General features: G+C 46.7%; 1 protein-coding gene and 2 non-coding genes across 3 annotated transcripts; all 3 read right to left on the reverse strand.

Annotated features, from left to right (window-relative positions):
• Positions 1-1,347: 1,347 nt before the first annotated feature.
• On the reverse strand, positions 1,348-17,661 carry LOC141069424 (T-complex protein 1 subunit zeta). Its single transcript, XM_073558949.1, has 14 exons — positions 17,386-17,661; positions 15,827-15,890; positions 15,599-15,733; positions 13,280-13,453; positions 13,065-13,168; positions 11,049-11,159; positions 9,481-9,640; positions 8,763-8,845; positions 8,587-8,683; positions 8,357-8,504; positions 7,287-7,420; positions 6,797-6,899; positions 2,063-2,135; positions 1,348-1,618 (listed from the first exon to the last, which is right to left on the reverse strand). The coding sequence occupies exons 1-14, from the start codon at positions 17,520-17,522 to the stop codon at positions 1,546-1,548; spliced, it is 1,596 nt and encodes a 531-aa protein (XP_073415050.1). The 5' UTR covers positions 17,523-17,661; the 3' UTR covers positions 1,348-1,545.
• LOC141069438 (small nucleolar RNA SNORA22) lies at positions 4,977-5,108 on the reverse strand. Its single transcript, XR_012226570.1, has one exon. It is a non-coding gene; the product is annotated as a small nucleolar RNA SNORA22 (small nucleolar RNA).
• On the reverse strand, positions 11,235-11,363 carry LOC141069437 (small nucleolar RNA SNORA15). The gene has a single exon (XR_012226569.1). It is a non-coding gene; the product is annotated as a small nucleolar RNA SNORA15 (small nucleolar RNA).
• Positions 17,662-18,539: the final 878 nt, after the last annotated feature.

Here is an 18,539-nt window from a genome sequence, read left to right on the forward strand (position 1 = left end):
AACACAATTACCGGTAGGTCTAATGCCCATTTTTATTATCCTCAACAACTTCTGGTTCACACTCTTCCAGAAATTCTTTAAGTATGGACATCTCTTGAGAGTCATGGTCCATTTCTTCTTCTTGGATAAGCTTCCTTTTTCTTAGCCTTTGAAATGATAGAGTGCATTGGGAGAAAAAAGCCAGGGAAGATTGGCTGGGCTCTACAGATGTGTAGTGGGACGAACTTAAACCCTCCATGTATAAGGATTAGTTCTACTTTAGGGCTTTTCTGTCCGGGGCTCTTATATAGGTGACTGGACAAAGCGCCTTCCTCTCAGAGGGACTCCGTTTTGTCTAGCTGTGAAAGCAAGGGGATGCCCAAGTGATCACCGGTGGTTATCTGCAACAGATTCCCCAGTGACAGTCAACATTTGTGTGTTACAGCATGTTAAGTAAACCGGAAAAGATGTCAAAAAAGGCACCGGGCATCTGATGTCACTTCTGGTGACCGGGCACACAGCATATATGTGCTTTAGCGAGGGATGCAGCCAGAAGCGATAGAAGCGTCCGGCATTCAACGCTAGCCGGTTGCAAGGTCCTGCACCATGAGGAGGAAGAAGAGACAGGCTGGAAAGCTCAGAGACCTCCAGCCTGATACCCTCCAGACTTTAGCCTAAGGTGCAGACTGGACAGGAAGTCTAAGGAGATAGGAGCAGTTGGTCTCCGCTGCCTGGCTATCCAGGTACTTTTAAAAGCAGTGTCTGCTGCCAGCACGGAGCACCGCAGGATGACCTCTTCACCCAATAGAGACAGGAAAAAACCGGCAAGGGAAAGTGGAAGGGGCCATTTGACCTCTGTTTCATGTCCTTATTATGGTGGGGTGACATCCTCCTGTGGTGCTGTCGTAGAGAGTTATTGGAGAAAAATTGAGAATTTGAATACCAGAAGTCTCCCAGCCTGGAAAGAGTTGATTGCATTCAGGAACTTAACACAATAACTTAATACAATAGGTTTATGGTTAACGTACACTTGCAACACAATCCAATAGTGGCATGCTACACCACAGGCAATGGTGCTCAGGCTCTCGAGTTACGGTCCCAAATGGGTGATTTTTTCCATCCGTACCATAGTGTAATTCTATGCTTTGCTGATTTTTTTATTTTGGTGGGGTAAACACTGATGGGTATGTGTCACAAATTAGTGCACACCACTGATATATTGTAAGATTTTTCTAACCAACAATCCTTCTAACAACCTGAATGGTATATGCAGAAAGCTCCATTACGGTTCCTGGTACCCACATACATAGAATAAAGCAGACTAGCCTTGCTCAGGCAAACTGAGGAGGAGGGTAAGCATACAAGGAGTGAAGAGAACGCTTATTCTTTTTATTGAGTACAAAGACTTGTACACTTCAGTGCCATAAAAAACTGAAATAAATAAATTCTGAAAGTTAAATCAAATGAATTTCAATAGGTGCTATCGTTTTACAGTTTTAAGTGAAATTAATTGAAGCCGTCGGTTCAGCGAACCAGTAAGGGCATAGGAATTGGAGAGCTTCAACTTCATCCTTTCAGAGAGGACATTCCTGCTCTCATAATCTCGTCCACCAGCAGGATATTGCTTGCAATAACAGTGCTAGGAAAGAAAAGAAGGCATGAGGTCAGTGATGGAAAATGGTAGACCAACAGGCAACATGACATACTGAGAATAATCTAGTGTAGGAATGGGGTGTACAAGGTATGAACACTTATTATAGGGTAGTCACACTGGGCACTTATTGTGGCATTTTCGCTGCTGAATCTGCAGTGAAATCTGTTGCTAAACTCTACACCAAAAGTCAATGAAACCCAGAAATGAAGGTGAGGCCTAAACTTGAGCCACCTACAAGTACCAGGTACTGCCACTGTCTTTCAATTACATTTTGGGCTATGTACACCTAGTAAGGGAGTAAAATCAAGCGAGAGGTTCCCTTTTAAGATAGTCCGGACCAAGGACACTAATGTCTATGCGTGAAAGACTATGAGGCAGCACCTAAAGTAGTTTGAATCTACTCTGGATGACACAGATGAATAGACTCACCAGGAATGAAGAAGCTGTTTCTTAACACTGTAATTGTCCCAGATTCCTGCCTCTGATGACACCATTGGTTCACCTACAGTTGAGGAAAAACCCAAATACTTGTATAATACTTGTACAAGGACATTACACTTCATGGGTAGATTAGGTATCATGACACTTCAGAAACGATAACCAGTATTTAAAGGGGTGATCAGAAGGCTAATTACATTTCTTCCTAAATCCCTCTCTCTTTGATGCCATAATCCAAACTAATTTGTAATACTGTTTATTTGCATTAAAAATTCCCTACCGTTCCTCAAGTTACACCAACTGCTATTTTTTTCCCTGATGATGCTTGAGTATACCAGTGCATGCTGGGGTACGCAAATGAAATATCAGGAGGCAGAGGCTGCAGTCACTGCTAGAGACCTTGCCCCCTCTCTAAAATGAATGGTCACCAGAGATGTTCATCTCAGAGGCAGGTCTAGTCCCAGTACACTGTGCACAATGACTGCGTTCAGATCAGTAGTAAGGAATCGTTAACAGCAGTATCACAATACCTGGCTTGTAGAGACCAGCGCCATCCCCACAAGTGACGTCAATTATCTCTGCAAGCCATGTATTGCAATCAAGCTCGCCAACTCCTTACTACTGATCTGAGCTGGCAATATAGAACGCTCTGTCACTGGGCAAAGCGCAAGAGGACTAGCCCCAGCCTGGATACAAGCATCACTGATAATGCTTCATTCCAAGGAGGGGGCACAGACTGCGACAGTGACTGAAGCCTCTGCCACCTGATGACGCTTTGTGTATCCCAGCATGCCCGGTGATTATCAAACGCAGCGTCATCAGAAAGGAAGTAGGAAAAAATATAGAATAGCAGTTAGTGTGGTTGGGGAACAGTACGGAATTTTTATTGCAAATATATCAGAAATTAGTTTAGGTTATGGTATCAAATCGACATGGATTTAGGAAATTTACTTTGCCTTTGGATGACCTTTTTAAAGACTATGGACACCTCTGACTTAAGAAAAGCGAGTTTTACATATGTTGGTTAGTTACCTTTAGTTAATAAAGTGGTATTAAGTTTCCATCTGTAATCTTTATACCTTTCTTCATTTTCTGCCCCCTAGTTTGCATTTTGCAGATCAAACCAAACTTGGCCTTAGGCCAAGGACAGACAAGCCTTTCATCCACAAAAATCGGACAATTTTCATCCATGTGGCATCCGTATTTATCATCAGATAAAAATGCACACCCATAGACTCATCCAAGACCAATAAGAGCACAGTGCATACTGAAATTTATTTTTCACACAGACACTTGGTCTGTCTGAAAAAGAAAAATCTCATCTGGTCAATACATTTCCCTATTATACACATGTTGAGCTCCTACACAGTGAAAGTGTGTGAAGGGTGGGGGAGAAGTAAGAGCGATCACAACTGAAGAGAATTCTACATTTGGATGTACATAGGTTACCTTTAAAACCCATCATGTCCCCAAATGCTACTAAACTGCAGACAGACTAATAGTGTTCTAAAGCTGTGCAGCTGCCACACTGCCCAGCTATTGGGAGGAAATGAACTCTATCCCTCCCAGCCACAAAGGTGAGGCTTCAGTCACCGCTCAGTACATAGCGGGTGGTAGTTGTAACCACACCCCCAGCACTAACAGCCAGCCCAATCGGCTCAGCAGTGCATCAGTACAGAAGCAGCCGGCTGTCAGTCAGTGCAGAGTTGTGTTTACCACTACCACTCACTGTGTACCGAGAGGTGACTGAAGCCATGCCGGCTACCTCTGACTGGAAGCTGGAAACTACCAGGAGGAATAAAGTGAACTTCCTTCTGCTAAGCCAGGCATTCAGTGTAGCAGCCACACGTTTAACACACCATTAACCTCTTAACGACCAGAGCAATTTTTGGTTTTGCATTTTCACTTTTGCCCCCCTTCTTCCCAGAGCCATTACCTTTTTAGCTTTCGGTCAATATGGCCATGGGAGGTATTGCTTTTTGCAGGACAAGTTGTACTTTTGAATGACACCATTGGTTTTACCACCATGTCGCATACTCAAAAACAGGAAAAAAATTCCAAGTGCGTTGAAATTGCAAAAAAAAAAGTGCAATCTCACACTTTTTTTTTTTTACTAGGTTCACTAAATGCTTAAACTGACCTGCCATTATGATTCTCCATGTCATTATGAGTTCATAGACAAACATGTCTAGATTCCTTTCTATTTAAGTGGTGAAGAAAAATCCAAAGTTTGTTAAAGCATTTTGATCTTTTTCTCATTACGCTGTTCAGCAATCAGGTTAATCCTTTTTTTATATTCATAGATGGGGCGATTCTGAAAGTTGCGTTACCAAATATCTGTATGTCTGATTTTCTTTTTAATTGTTTTTTCAACTTTTGGCACGCTTTAATAGTCATAACCCGATCGGCTCGACTACATACAGGTGATGATCAGATCGCCTGTATGTAGCAGAATTGCTCACTTGCTATGAGCACCGACCACTGGGCAGCGCCCATACCAATCCGGCAGTGACAACCAGAGGTCTGCAGGAGACCTCTGGTTGTCATGCCAACCCATCAGTGACCCACAATCACGTGATGGGGTCACCAATGGGCAGGATTTCTGGCACGCTTGCCGAAAGTGCAAGTTAAATGCCGCTGTCAGAGTCAGCCGCACGTGGATTTAGATTTCACCTGTGGCTTAGAGGCACATGTCAGCTGTTCAAAATAGCCAACATGTGCCAGAGAAGATGTGGGCTCACCGCCAGAGCCCACATCAAAGGGAGGGAGTCCGACATCGGTGTACATTTACACGCCCGATGTCGGAAAGGGGTTAACATACCTATATCCACAGGTTAATAGCGTTTATTTTACATAACCAGCTCCCACTGCAGACAAGCCGCCTAGTAACAATAAGATAAGCATGCTATGTGCTGTTCTCCTGAATACATGTAGAAGAACGCGATCTTCCGATGCAGAGGAAAAAGAACAGACATTGATATAGCACAGAACTAAGACCAAGGGAGCAAAGAAGCCCACTTGAGTATTCTCTGTGCAAAGTCAAAGAGAATATCTTTATGAACCCCAAAAAAACTAGTAGACTTAAAAAGTTCTAGAAATTATTAGGTCGATGTGAGACAGTCATTAGTCAGACAAACGTCCTTTAAATAAAATACTTCTCATTAGTGTACACGATTCTCTGAAATTTACAATATACTGGAGGGAACTTGATAACTTGTCACTTTGCTGAAACTGATAAACCAAAACTTTGGTCATGTAAAATTAAGACTAGTTACAGGGTTTTACTGCGGTTTTCAAACCAGAAATAACCAACTGTTTAAGATTTGTGCTGTGCGTTATTTGTGTTTAATTGCTTTTATAATTTCTTATCAGAAACATTAAAATAGCCCCAGTGGTCAGTATGACAATGGCAAGATTTCTAATACAGATTAGACAGGATAGGAGGAAGGGAGCCGGTATGCTGATCTTGCAACCGGATTGTGATTTTTAAACTATAATCTAGCATCAAAACCAACGAAGCCGCCTAAAATTCCCCTTCTGAAAGGGCTCAGCTGTATAGCAAAGTCAGGCCTGAAGTCCCAGGTTGTGACACCTCAGCATGCAGAGTAGGGTCCTGAAAAAAACCTTCTGCGGCCCCTCTTGCAGTGAGCGAGATCTCTTGCTTCACAATAGCCCAGTGCTGCCGCGCACTGTAACAAGCTGGTTCCAATGGTAACACACCGTTTAGTGACTTTGTAAGTTAGTGGAAAGCGCGAGAACAGCCCCGTTGGGTTGAGCGATTTCACTTTGCATGCTGGGATCCCACAGTGCAGAAGCTTGGGGCACATAAGGGTTACTTCTGTGAGGCTTTGGTACTGAATATTTCGTAAAAAAAATCACCAGTCTCTACTTATTAATTAAAAAAGCAGCCCCAGATTGATGGTAGTCTATAAAACATGCTAGAAAGAAAAGAGAAAAGAAGGACGCTCATAATGAAAAAAAGTGTTTCATGCTATTTTTTTAAGTGGAATCTGTCAGCAGGATTTTGCCATGTAATCTGATGACAGCATGAGGTAGGGGTTAAACCACAGATCAACAACGCCTCTCTTATCAAGGCCATGCCACTTGCATGCAGTGATTGTTTTAGCACCAGGAGCTTATCATTGCTGGGACTAGCAGCAGTGCATGCTAGTCTGACACGCCCCCTCTCCTGTGACAGGCAGAGTACTGTCTATAGACATAGTATATAGAGCCTGGTGTGGGCGGGGTTAGATTTCTCAGCTCTGCTTCACTGCCAAATCTAAATGCTCTGATTGTCTGAGAACAGCTGCACTCTGTAATCTAGGTCAGTGTTCCCCAACTCCAGTCCTCAAGGCCCACCAACAGGTCATGGTTTCAGGATTTCCTTTGTATTGCACATACGATGCAATTATCACCTGAGCAATACTAAGGAAATCCTGAAACCATGACCTGTTGGTGGGCCTTGAGGACTGGAGTTGGGGAACACTGATCTAGGTGATACATCGTTCGATTCAGCTCCTCTTTGCTTACATCAGGCTGCTCTCGGATGAGGTAGCAGAAACCTACTGACAGATTCCCTTTTAGTCATGCTTTTTTTTTTTTTAAAAATAATCATTTAAAAACTATTGTACACCAGAGATAAGTAGCGCTGCAGTCAGAAATCCAGTCAAGGTGTAAAAATCCTCTGTAGTTAAAGGATAACGTAAAAATGTAAGCGAAAGGTACCCGAATTTAGGTCCACACCAATGAGCTGTCCTGATTCTGCATATTCTGTCTGAAGTTTTACTAATGTTTCTTGAGGGTCATATCCAGAGTTCTGAGCAAGAACCTGCAAGGGAAAGAAAGGTACATGAGTGGCACCTCTTCTCCGGTCACTGTCCGAAGCAAAGTATGGAAACCGACCCTTTAGCAATCACATATCAAGGCAAATTACACCTGAAGGCTCCAATTCAAAGTATTTTATACCACATTCTTTGCACAACACAATGCTGTGCAAAAATTCTGTGACCTCGAGTTTTCAACCAGCTCCATCAAAATGAGCTTAGAAAGGGCAGGACGAGGCATGGCGGTCTGTCTAATTCATGATGAGTTGTGCCATTACTTACATCTGCCTGACCAGAGTAAGATTTGTGGCACCTCGGAATCAGAATATTAAGAGTATCAAAGGTAGGAGGAAAGAAAAAAAAAAAAAGTTAAAAATTGTTAATAGCTTTACCTTGGGAATGATGAGGAGAGAATCAGCAAAGGCCTGCACACCCAGCTGAGCTCTGCCTTTCACATTAGGCTTGTGCTTGACAAGAGCATCAGCAATCGCCACTTCCAGAGCCCCTGCGCCTGGCACAACACAGCCTAAGGGCAGAAAGAGGAACATTTCATTACAAACATTCTGCTGTTGCGCACCCATCTAAGCCTTAGGAATCACACGTTACAATCCTGTGACAGCCATTCGCAGCGTTAATGCCTTCCTGCACAAATGTACATGTGACTGATCATGTTGAAGGAAACCACTCAGATGCATGCTGCTTGAACCACAGAGCCAGGCTGTATGATCACAGCTGTGTGTTCACTCAGGCTGCCTGTGGATCGGACAGCAAGAATGACAGGTTCCATTATAGTTCATGGAAAAATATAGCTTTTCAGTGAGATACATTTAATGGATGGTAGAATGTGATGTAAGAGGGGTTTTCCCATCTCCAAGAATCTCTCTCAATTTGTAGTTGCTGTAATAATAATATCAGCGAATACCTCCCATTAGAAATGTAGTATAGTTCTTCTGATAAGCTATGTCACTTACCCCATGTGCAGGGATTTGCAGTAGCTTAGGTATCCATGGTCACAACCACTCCGTGACAGTGGTCGTAACCATGGATACCTAAAGCTACTGCAATGCCCTTTACATGGGGTAACCGACATAGCTTATCAGAAGAACTATACATTTCTAAGCAGAGGTACTTGCTGATATTACATACTGGGATAGGAACTTGAGATGGCAATACACTTTTAAGAACAGGCTAGATTTTTACCCATCTGAATCTACTGTCCGTATGAATAGATTAGCATATGGTAAATGCAACTGGTCTGGAAGTTTCATAATTCTAAACACTGCATACCAGTTGCATTTACCAATTAAGTTCAGCAAAATGTATTCCATCTACGGTCTTGGTAAACAGCATTAAATTATCCATAATATAAATTGACTATGAAACAGAAAAAAGCAGCGTCATAAAATGGAACAATGAGCATTAAAGTGTAAATAAAGTGGATTTACCCCTTATTTCAACTCACCATCCTCTATGGCATTTTTCACCGCCCGCAGGCCATCTCTGATGGCGTCTTTGATTTGTGTGAGTGTGTGTTTATTTGGCCCCTTGACCAGCAGGGTGACAGAACGTGGATTTTCACATTGTTCTATAAATGTAAACTTCTCCTCACCCTAAAAATGAAAGCCATGTCAACATTACAGAAGGAAAACTGTACAAAGACACATACAAGAATATCTAGCTTCCCCCACTCACCATAGTGTACTCATAAACAAGACCAGCATGTCCCAAGCACTCAGGGGTGAGATCATCCACAGAGTTCATGGCATTGCCACCACATGCGAGGGTAAGCCTAGGAAAGGGCAGCAGTTAGGCTCCAAGTGATACACATACGGCGGTCACACCGGACAGAAGACGAGAAGGACACCCACCTTTCCATATTTCTCCTCTTTGCTCTGCGGAGAGCTACAATCCCTTCCTTAGCGAGGGCATCCAATGAAAATGGGTCGATTCCCTACAGGGCAGGAAACTTGTTAGAACAAGGTTCTCATACATCATTGTACATTAGCCTAGGTTCTCATACATCATTGTACATTAGCCTACAATTAATTTATGGCTGGAATCGGGGTTGTAGGCATACAACAAGGGCTGAGTGAAGAAAGCAGTATTAGGCCAGGCACAGATGAAAGAATAAAAAAAAAAGGACTATTTTCTTTCAGATTGTAATCGGTTTGTCTGTATTTAACATCCATGTGGCTTTGGGTTTTATACATCAGTAGTCAGAAAATTATTTGGTGTAAATTTTATGTTAATAGCAAGATATGTGATATACTGATAACATGAATGGGATCTGATTTTATTTTTTATGCGCACTCGGACATATATAGCAAGGTCTCCTCTGAATCATGGATAATAGCGCATGCTGCGGTATGGGACCCGTGTACTGCGCTCGCTGAGCAGGCCCTTACCACGCAGAGGCTCAGCGTGTACTGTTCTCCTGAATACATACCAGCAAATAAGTTCACCAGCAGCAGAGGAAAAAGAACAGGCTCGCTCTAGCACAAGATAGAAGCCAAGGGTGCTACCAATCACACTTGGGTGTTCCTTGTGCAGGCCCACGGGGACAAAGCAATACTTGGGGAACCTCACCTTCTGGTTTATCACTATGAAGCCTTTGCCGGAATCTCCACATACTGTTTCCTTCAGGGCTACGATTTTTTTTACCCTCTCCTCAATAAATTTCCTCTCGGCTTTGACTAATTTTTCCCGCTCCTCTGCACTTTTGTAGAAAAATCCAGAATTGACTTCACTGTGTGAGCAAAAAACAAAGAAAAGTGAATGAAAGCTCAATATCCATTTTTACATTTTCTGTGTGTGACATCTCAATGATGCCTCACTCAAAGTGCGGCTACTGGGAGATAAAGTTATTTTTTTCCTGGGAGCTGCTGGATTTCAGTTACTGGAGTGGTGTATACATAGCAGCAACAGTCACCTCAATTCACTATACTGTGAGCGGCCTGTAAGCACAGCCTGGCACTCGGACAGCGCGCCCTGCAGCGCATATGTGCGGAGCGAGCCATGAAAGCGCGGAGGTGCGCTTGCAGCCACCACTCACAGTACAAAGGTACATGGCGCACAGCAGTGTAAAAACGACATTGCTGTGCACTCTCCCGTCTTTTGTGACATTTTCTAGCTGCTTCAGGGTTTGGAAAGTGGAAGTGGTTGAAACGTAGAAAGATTCTTCTTTGACACAGCAGAGCCATCACAAAGAAACATCGGCCGAACAGTCAACAAAGCGGCTTCAGGAAAAACACTGCCAGCACCAAGGAGAACCTAAGTGGCCCCGTCAGGTGTGCACATTGATTTTTTTGAACGCACGTCAACAATTTTTGGGGGCGTTTAATATACGGTCTAAATAATTTTATATCATCTTAGATTGGACTTTTTTTTTTTTTTTTTTTAGACAATATGATACCAAATGCATATTTATTTTTGAAGGTGGAAAAGTGGGGCAATTTAAATTTTTTTTTTTTTAATTCTTTACTCCTCCTTGAGGACTTGATCTTTTATAACAAACTACCAATGCCCTTGTATTGCAGTACATAGTGAAATCGTGGTTCTCCAATGAAGCCTTTCATTGCGTCACGGGGCCCAAAGTGCTTTGGGAATCAAGTCATGCAGATGCTGTCAAGAGATTGACAGTGGCATCCAAGTGGTGAAACTGCAGTGACCAGAGGAAGCTCCTGTCGCCGCTGTTACAGACAGATGCCAGCTATTTAACACAGCCGGTATCTGCCTGGTATGACACCGGCTCAGGCCCTGGGAAGGCTTCACATAATCCTTAACGGAAGGTGATGAAAACATACATCAGAGGTCCTCTACTCTGTTCATGACCCACCAGGAGTAAGAAAACTCTGTAGCTCAGCTTCCTTTCCTACTGTGACCTGGACATCAAAGTCACAAGTTTTAAGAACCCACCAGTCTCTATTCTGGGTCCTAACAGATCATTACTTAAATGTTCCATTTATATTCATCTCCTCAACCGCAAAAGGGAAATCACTGGCTTCTATATGCTGGATTACAGTGGTAAAGACATCAAACTAGATCAAACCCTGGGAATGAGAAGGCCGAGCTGTCCTAAATGGTCAGTAGGAATTTATTTCATAGAATTTCCAGAAGATCCTTGCAATTTAGAAAACAAACCCACACATACATACGTTTTCTCATACTCCAGCGACACATTACAGGTGAGAATATAAGCATCCTCAATCCTCTTCTTCATGTCAGGATGACGAGCCCCATGATCAAGCACAAGTCCTCTTATTAACCTAGAAGGAATTAGGACGTTCTCAGGGACACAGTACATGAAGTAATAATCCTCATTAATAATCCTGTGTTACTGAAAGTGTTCACAGTTGTGCCGATACGCTGCCAAAAAGGGAACGCCAAATAGCAAAGCACACATGCGGTTTACTTTAGCATGGTGTCTGACTGCATAACCTACCACAAGGCAATGCAGAATTCATCCATGCAGTGGACCATTCTTTAAACGGACCTTTCACCCACCCCAAATTAAAAGCACCACTCCAGCATTTTTTCGTACTGCAGCACTGTAGTGGTGCTACCAAGTTCCCTGCCCCTACTCATACTTACCAGCACTACTCCGGTGGGCCTCCATTAGTTTGTGACCTGGGTGATCGCCCCAGTATTTGCTGGGAGACCAGGTCAGTTCCCAGTGCAAGTCTAGGAGCCTCATTCTTTACCATAGACTTGCACTGAGCGCTTGTGACAGCCATCTCTAACTTCCGGTCAGTCAGACGTTCGCAGTCACAAGATGGTGGCGCATGGCCGGGAAAAGCTGAAGACGGCGGGTGGGGATTATAATATTAGGTGCAGGGACCTTACATTAGTAGCACCACTCCAGCACTGCAATAAAACAAAAAAAAAACAAAAAAAAAAACGAGTGGTGCTTTAAAAATAAAAACTGGATTATTAGATGTTTAAAGGGATTGCCCAACATTTTTTTTTTTTTTAAGACATGGCTTAATTAAAAGGGAATCAGAAAATACCGATTAGTTATTCTGCAGATAAACAGTGTTAAATGCCAACCAGCTGCCTTACGGAAAGTGCAACTAAAGAGAGAAAATTAACTTTCCTCCTCCCGGGGAGCTGTCGTCTTCCAGTCACAAGAGTGCTTAGAGCCGGCTGTGAACCAAAGTGCCAGGGCATGCGTATGGCAGCCGCTCACAGCATGGAGTCAAATTCATTTTCTCCCTGCGGCTTTTTCAGTAAGGTGGCCGGCCAGCCTTGTAATGCTGTTTTCCTGCAGATTAAAGTTGCCAGGTACTGCACATCCGCCCCCTATTCAAATCAATAGGGGGCAGACGTGCAGCACCCATCCGTGGCCACTCTACAGTAGATGGTACTGCGCTGTGCAGCTGTTTGGTCCACATTGCGTTAGGGGCCATGCGTTGAGCACATCCATTATATAGCGGCACTAACGCTATGTAACGGGTGCGTTAATGCACCCATTGGCCGCAATTATAGTAACGCATCCTAAAGCATGCAGATATCGGCATGCGTTACTCTATGACGCACCCTCGAACACGGTCTGCAGCGTTTTCAGGTGTGTAGGGTTTAGCGAAATGCTACCATGCGTTAGCGCATACCGTTAGCGCTAGGGCACAAAAGATGTGCATCAGCGTTAGCGCATCTGTTTAATGGATCCGTTAAACGAATGCCCCTAATGCAATGTGAACCTAGCCTAACTGAGCAATATTGAGCAACATCGAGAACAGCTGACCGGCGGGGGGTGCCGGGTGTCACAACCCCATCTATCTGGCATTGATGACCTATCCTAAAGTAGTGGAAACCTCTTTTTAACCATATATATGCAAGTTAATAGCGGTTTCCATGGTGACTGGATCCCTTTAAAAATTATACTCACCTTTCAGCACATAACAGGTTGGTCTGCTCTGGCCCTGAAGGCAGTAACCACCCACTTAGAAGTCACAGCACCGCTGCAGTCTAATTGCCTGCAGTGGTCTGGTGACAGAAATGTCAGGTGCTCTCTTACTTAATCATCTGACGGCTGCAGCCATGTACAAGCTGTAGCAACTTCTGGAACAGGACGCACTGGGTCAGTATTCCTCCATTTATGCCTAAAAATGATAATTTTGCTAACGGACAATCCCTTTAACTTATAGTACATAGGAAATATGAATACTACTTACGTTGTGTCACTTTCTGTCTTATGCTTCATCTCCATAATTTCCACCATGTACAAGTCAATTGGCTCGTTGGGTTGTCTTATGGCCAAAACAGAGTCCACAACAGCCTAAAAAGCAGGATCCGGTCAGGCAAGTTCAGAACAGACAGTGATGAGCTGAGTCACAACAGAGACTCACAGCCGGGTGTGAGGAGCCAGAACATGGAGGGATATAGTTACCTCTGTCAGTACATCAGCCAGCTCGGCGTGGACTTTGGTGCGCAGCGAGGTCCTGGCCACATTAATGAGCGTTTCTCTGTCCATTTCTTTAGATACCTTCACCTCGTCTAAGACTTTAAGTGCTTTCTCTTTGGCTGCTTCGAATCCTTCAGTGACAATTCTTGGGTGAAGACCCTTAAAACACACAATGAAAATAAATGAAAGAACTGGATTCAGATAGAGGTCGCTATATATGCAATCATAGGGCTAATTTAATTTGCCTACTATTAACCCCCATAGTTTTTTCGGCTTTGCGTTTTCGCTCCCCTTCTTCCCACAGCCATAACTTTTTTATTTTTCCATCAATATGGCCATGTGAGGCCTTGTTTTGTGGGACAAGTTGTACTTTTGAATGACACCATTGGTTTTACCATGTAGTGTACAGAAAAGGGGAAAAAAATTGCAAAAAAGTACAATCCCACACTTTTTTTTTTTTTTTTTTACTAGGGTTCACTAAATGCTAAAACTGACCGGCCATCATGATTCTCCAGGTCATTATAAGTTCATAGACCCCAAATATGTTTAGGTTCTGTTTTTATCTAAGTGGTGAAAAAAAATCCAAACTTTGTAAAAAAAAGGAAAAAAAATAAATAAATTGCGCCATTTTCTTATACTCGTAGGGTCTCCATTTTTCATGATCTTGGGTTGGGTGAGGGCTTATGTTTTGCATGCCGAGCTGACTTTTAATGATACCATTTTGGTGCAGATACGATCTTTTAATCACCCGTTATTGCATTTTAATGCAATGTCGCGGTGACCAAAAAAACACGTAATTCTGGGGTTTTGACTTTTTCTCGCTATGCAGTTTAGAGATCAGGTTAACGTTTGTTTTTTTTTGACAGCTCGGGCAATTCTGAATGCGGTGATACCAAATATGTGTACGATTTTAATTGTTTTATTTTGAATGAGGCGATTTGAACTTTTATAGCTTTTAAAACATTTTTTTTTTTTTTTTTTTACTATTGGCATGCTTCAATAGTCTCCATGGGAGACAAGAAGCTGCCACAACCTGATCGGCTCTGCTACATAGAGGCGCTGCTCAGATTGCCTCTATATAGCAGATATACTCACTTGCTATGAGCACTCACCACTGGGTGGCACTCACAGCAAGCTGGAACTGACAACTATAGAGGTCTCCAGGAGACCTCAGGTCGTCATGCCAACACACCGGTGACCCGCGATCACATGATGGCGTCACCGGTGTGCACATTTCTAGCGCGACTGCAGGAAGAGCTTGTTAAATGCCGCTGTCTGCGGTATTTAACTAGTTAATAGCCATGGGTGGATCACGATTCCACCCGTGGCTATTGCGAGCACATGTCAGCTGTTCAAAACAGCTGACATGTCCCGGGAAAGATGTGGGTTCACTGCCGGAGCCCACATCAAAGGGAAGGAGTCAGACATCGGCGTAAATGTACGCCCGATGTCGGAATGGGGTTTTCTACTTTTAGAAAAGTGAACCCCAAAAGTTGTTCATTATGTTAAATAGACACAGATAGTATGCAACTTCCCCCAATCCTGCGCCAAAGCTCTGGTATCTGTTATAGATGCAGTGGTGACATCACTGATGCAGAAAGGTTAAAGGGTTTGTCCACTACTAGGACAACCCGTGTTTCCCCTTTTAAAATAATAACACTTACCTTCGGTGCCAGCACTGGCTCTCCCAGGGATTGTGTGGCATTATGTTACACGATCCCTGCGGCCAATCAGGGCTGGCTTCACTCTCCCCAACCCTGGATGGGGGGGCGAGTGAGAGGGGTCTCACTTCCTACATATATATGCAATTTGTCCCAAGGAGTGTGAAGCCAGTGACAACTGGACTTGGGGATCGCATAACAACGTCACATGATCCCCGGGAGAGCAAGAGTCGAAAGTAAGTTTAAGTGTTATTTTACAAGAGGTAGGGATTGAGAAGGGGCTGACCTAGTAGTGGACAAACCCTTTAAGCTGGTTGTGCACACTATCTCTGCAGAGTTGCTGAGCTCATTGATTGGCTGCAGCAGTGATGTGAGATGTTGAAGGCACTGCATGTGGACCCGCTGAGGCGGCGTACTCTCTGATCTTGTTGTTTTTCCTGACATGTAACACTTGGGGTGCACTGCTCTAAAAGTCGAAAACGCCATTTAAAAAATAGTGTACAGGACATATTACTCTGGGACTACATATCCACAGGCTCAGGGCGCTCCATGGTCATACGCTGCTCTCAGTCAGCAGGTTCACTGTAAGAATGACCCCTCTACACTTCCTAGCTGTCCAATGTCCCGTTCAGCTCCCGGGTACCTCGGATATGTAGAGGTCCGCCTGCTTTAGCAGCTCCCCAATGATCAGCACGTTGGAGGTCGTCCCGTCTCCTGTAATGTCGTCTTGTGCGGTGGCTACTTTTGCAATTAAGGAGGCTGTTGGATGCTGGATTTGCTAAAAAAGAAAAATCCCCAAAAGATGTTTACTGCTCATTTATCACATCACTTTAGCCACACTCGTGTGCCCATTACCCACCCACATACGTACCATTTCATGGAGCAGGACATTTCCGTCCTTCGTGAGCTTGATATCTCCAGCTCCAGAGACCAACCTGCTCCAGAGAACTCAGAGTCAGACAAGAACAGTCAGAATCTAACAGATCACCTACCACGGGATAAGTGATCACTGGGGTACAAGTGGTCGGACCCCAATGACCAGGACAACAGACCTCAAAGTCTGGTAACAAGTGCGGGCCACCACGGTTCCATTCCCTCCCGACAGGACAGCACATATGCAATAGCCACAAGGGACTTTGGATCCTCCATTCTCAGGATCATTGGGGTGTCACTGTACGGCGGTGCACAGATCTGAGCAGTACAGGGAACTATAGGCGACTTATCCAAACAGGAGCTGAGGTTTTGGGAGGGAACTCTAACAGCCTGTGACAGATGGACTCAGAATGGATCAGCAGCCATCTATAATGGGCTACAGCATGGCTTCCTACAGAGCGGCCCACCTACCACCACCCTACAATGATGTGGGATCAGAGAATGGACTGACGGGGCCAATGCTCAGTAAGGGGAAGCGAGAGCCCCAGGCCCGAACACAAGCACAGCCATCAGCATACATGGCGGGGCCCGCGGCGGACACCGCACAGCCCGGCGCACGGGAGCCCGCGGAGGACACCGCACGGGAGCCCGCGGCGGACACCGCACGGCCCGGCGCACGGAAACCCGCGGCGGACACCGCACGGCCCGGCGCACGGAAACCCGCGGCGGACACCGCACGGCCCGGCGCACGGAAACCCGCGGCGGACACCGCACGGCCCGGCGCACGGAAACCCGCGGCGGACACCGCACGGCCCGGCGCACGGAGCCCCGCGGCGGACACCGCACGGCCCGGCGCACGGAGCCCCGCGGATGACACCGCACGGCCCGGCGCACGGAGCCCCGCGGAGGACACCGCACGGCCCGGCGCACGGAGCCCGCGGAGGACACCGCACAGCCCGGCACACGGAGCCCGCGGCGGACACCGCACAGCCCGGCACACGGAGCCCGCGGCGGACACCGCACAGCCCGGCACACGGAGCCCGCGGAGGACACCGCACAGCCCGGCACACGGAGCCCGCGGAGGACACCGCACAGCCCGGCGCACGGAGCCCGCGGCGGACACCGCACAGCCCGGCGCACGGAGCCCGCGGCGGACACCGCACAGCCCGGCGCACGGAGCCCGCGGCGGACACCGCACAGCCCGGCGCACGGAGCCCGCGGCGGACACCGCACAGCCCGGCGCACGGAGCCCGCGGCGGACACCGCACAGCCCGGCGCACGGAGCCCGCGGCGGACACCGCACAGCCCGGCGCACGGAGCCCGCGGCGGACACCGCACAGCCCGGCGCACGGAGCCCGCGGAGGACACCGCACAGCCCGGCACACGGAGCCCGCGGAGGACACCGCACAGCCCGGCACACGGAGCCCGCGGAGGACACCGCACAGCCCGGCACATGGAGCCCGCGGCGGACACCGCACAGCATATACACATCCCACGTTACCAGGCAGCGCCGGCCGTCCGCTCATACACGGGTAGCGCACAGCACGGGGCTCTTACATCTTCATGGTGCCCTTAGGCCCGAGGTTGGTCCGCAGCACATCCTGGAGCCCGCGGGCCGCACTGATGTTAACGGCGAGGGCCGCATGGGCCCGGGCGACCTCGGCTTTCGGGTTGAGGGCTTTCACGGCCGCCATTGTGGTGCAGCGGGGGCTCAGGAGAGGAGAGCGGAGACAGCGCGGCACACAATGACCAAGCCCCGGCCTTCCCTGCACGCCGCGATCGCAAGAGACAGGGGCCGGCGCTTCCAGAACAATCTAGCTTGCTCCCCGGCAAGTCCCGCCCGCAGGCCTAGATGATTGGTCGAGGACCCAGAACCCGATCTATGATTGGCTGCTGTGCAGCTTAATCTCGCGAGATCCATAATGAACGTTCTCTTCCCACTAAGTTCGTGTAACCGTCGGAGGAGGCGACTGCTCCTGGTGTCGTTCCGGGCGGCTCAGGGATAATAACGTGTGTGCCGCCATAATAAACGGTTACCGGTACAGGGCAGCCGCGCATCACTGCCTGCATGGCCGCTGGCACACTAGTAGCAGATCGCGGCTAGTTCCTCCACAGCCCGGCGGCCAGCGCACCACGTGTCATGTGTGCCACATACGGAGCCATGGAAGGAATGGACCTGTTTCCAATAGCAACCGCCAACACCCCGCCGTCTCTGTAGGACACAGGGCTGTGTGGGGAAACCCAGGTGCAATCACTGCAGCGATGAGGCCGTGTTTACACGATCAGTATTTGGTCAGTTTTTTACCTCAGTATTTGGAAGCCAAGACCCGGAGTGGGTGATAAATCCAGAAGTGGAGCCGGGTTTCTATTATACTTTTCCTCTGCTTGCTCCTCCCCTGGTTTCGGCTTATAAATACGGAGGTAAAATACTGAGCACATAAAGAGCGTGTGAATGTGGCCCAAGTGTGTACGCTGCTTCTAAAGGGATACCGGTGCCCGAACCACAGGCAGCAGCAACCAGAGCGGATGGATGTGAGCACTGTAACGCTGCAGCATTGGTAGAGAACACGTATAAACGGGTGGGATTCAGCCGATTCTCCCCAGTTCAGTGGAACCGATTGTTAAAAAAAAAGGCAGCCAGTTCCCCGTAACGGGGAGATCCAGAGCCGCAATCCGGTACTTTGTTGCAGCGGCGCCAGCGGGCAAGTTGT

The sequence above is a fragment of the Dendrobates tinctorius genome, unplaced genomic scaffold (assembly GCF_039654945.1).
Source record: "Dendrobates tinctorius isolate UK_male_01 unplaced genomic scaffold, ASM3965494v1 ptg000263l, whole genome shotgun sequence".
NCBI lineage: Eukaryota > Metazoa > Chordata > Amphibia > Anura > Dendrobatidae > Dendrobates > Dendrobates tinctorius.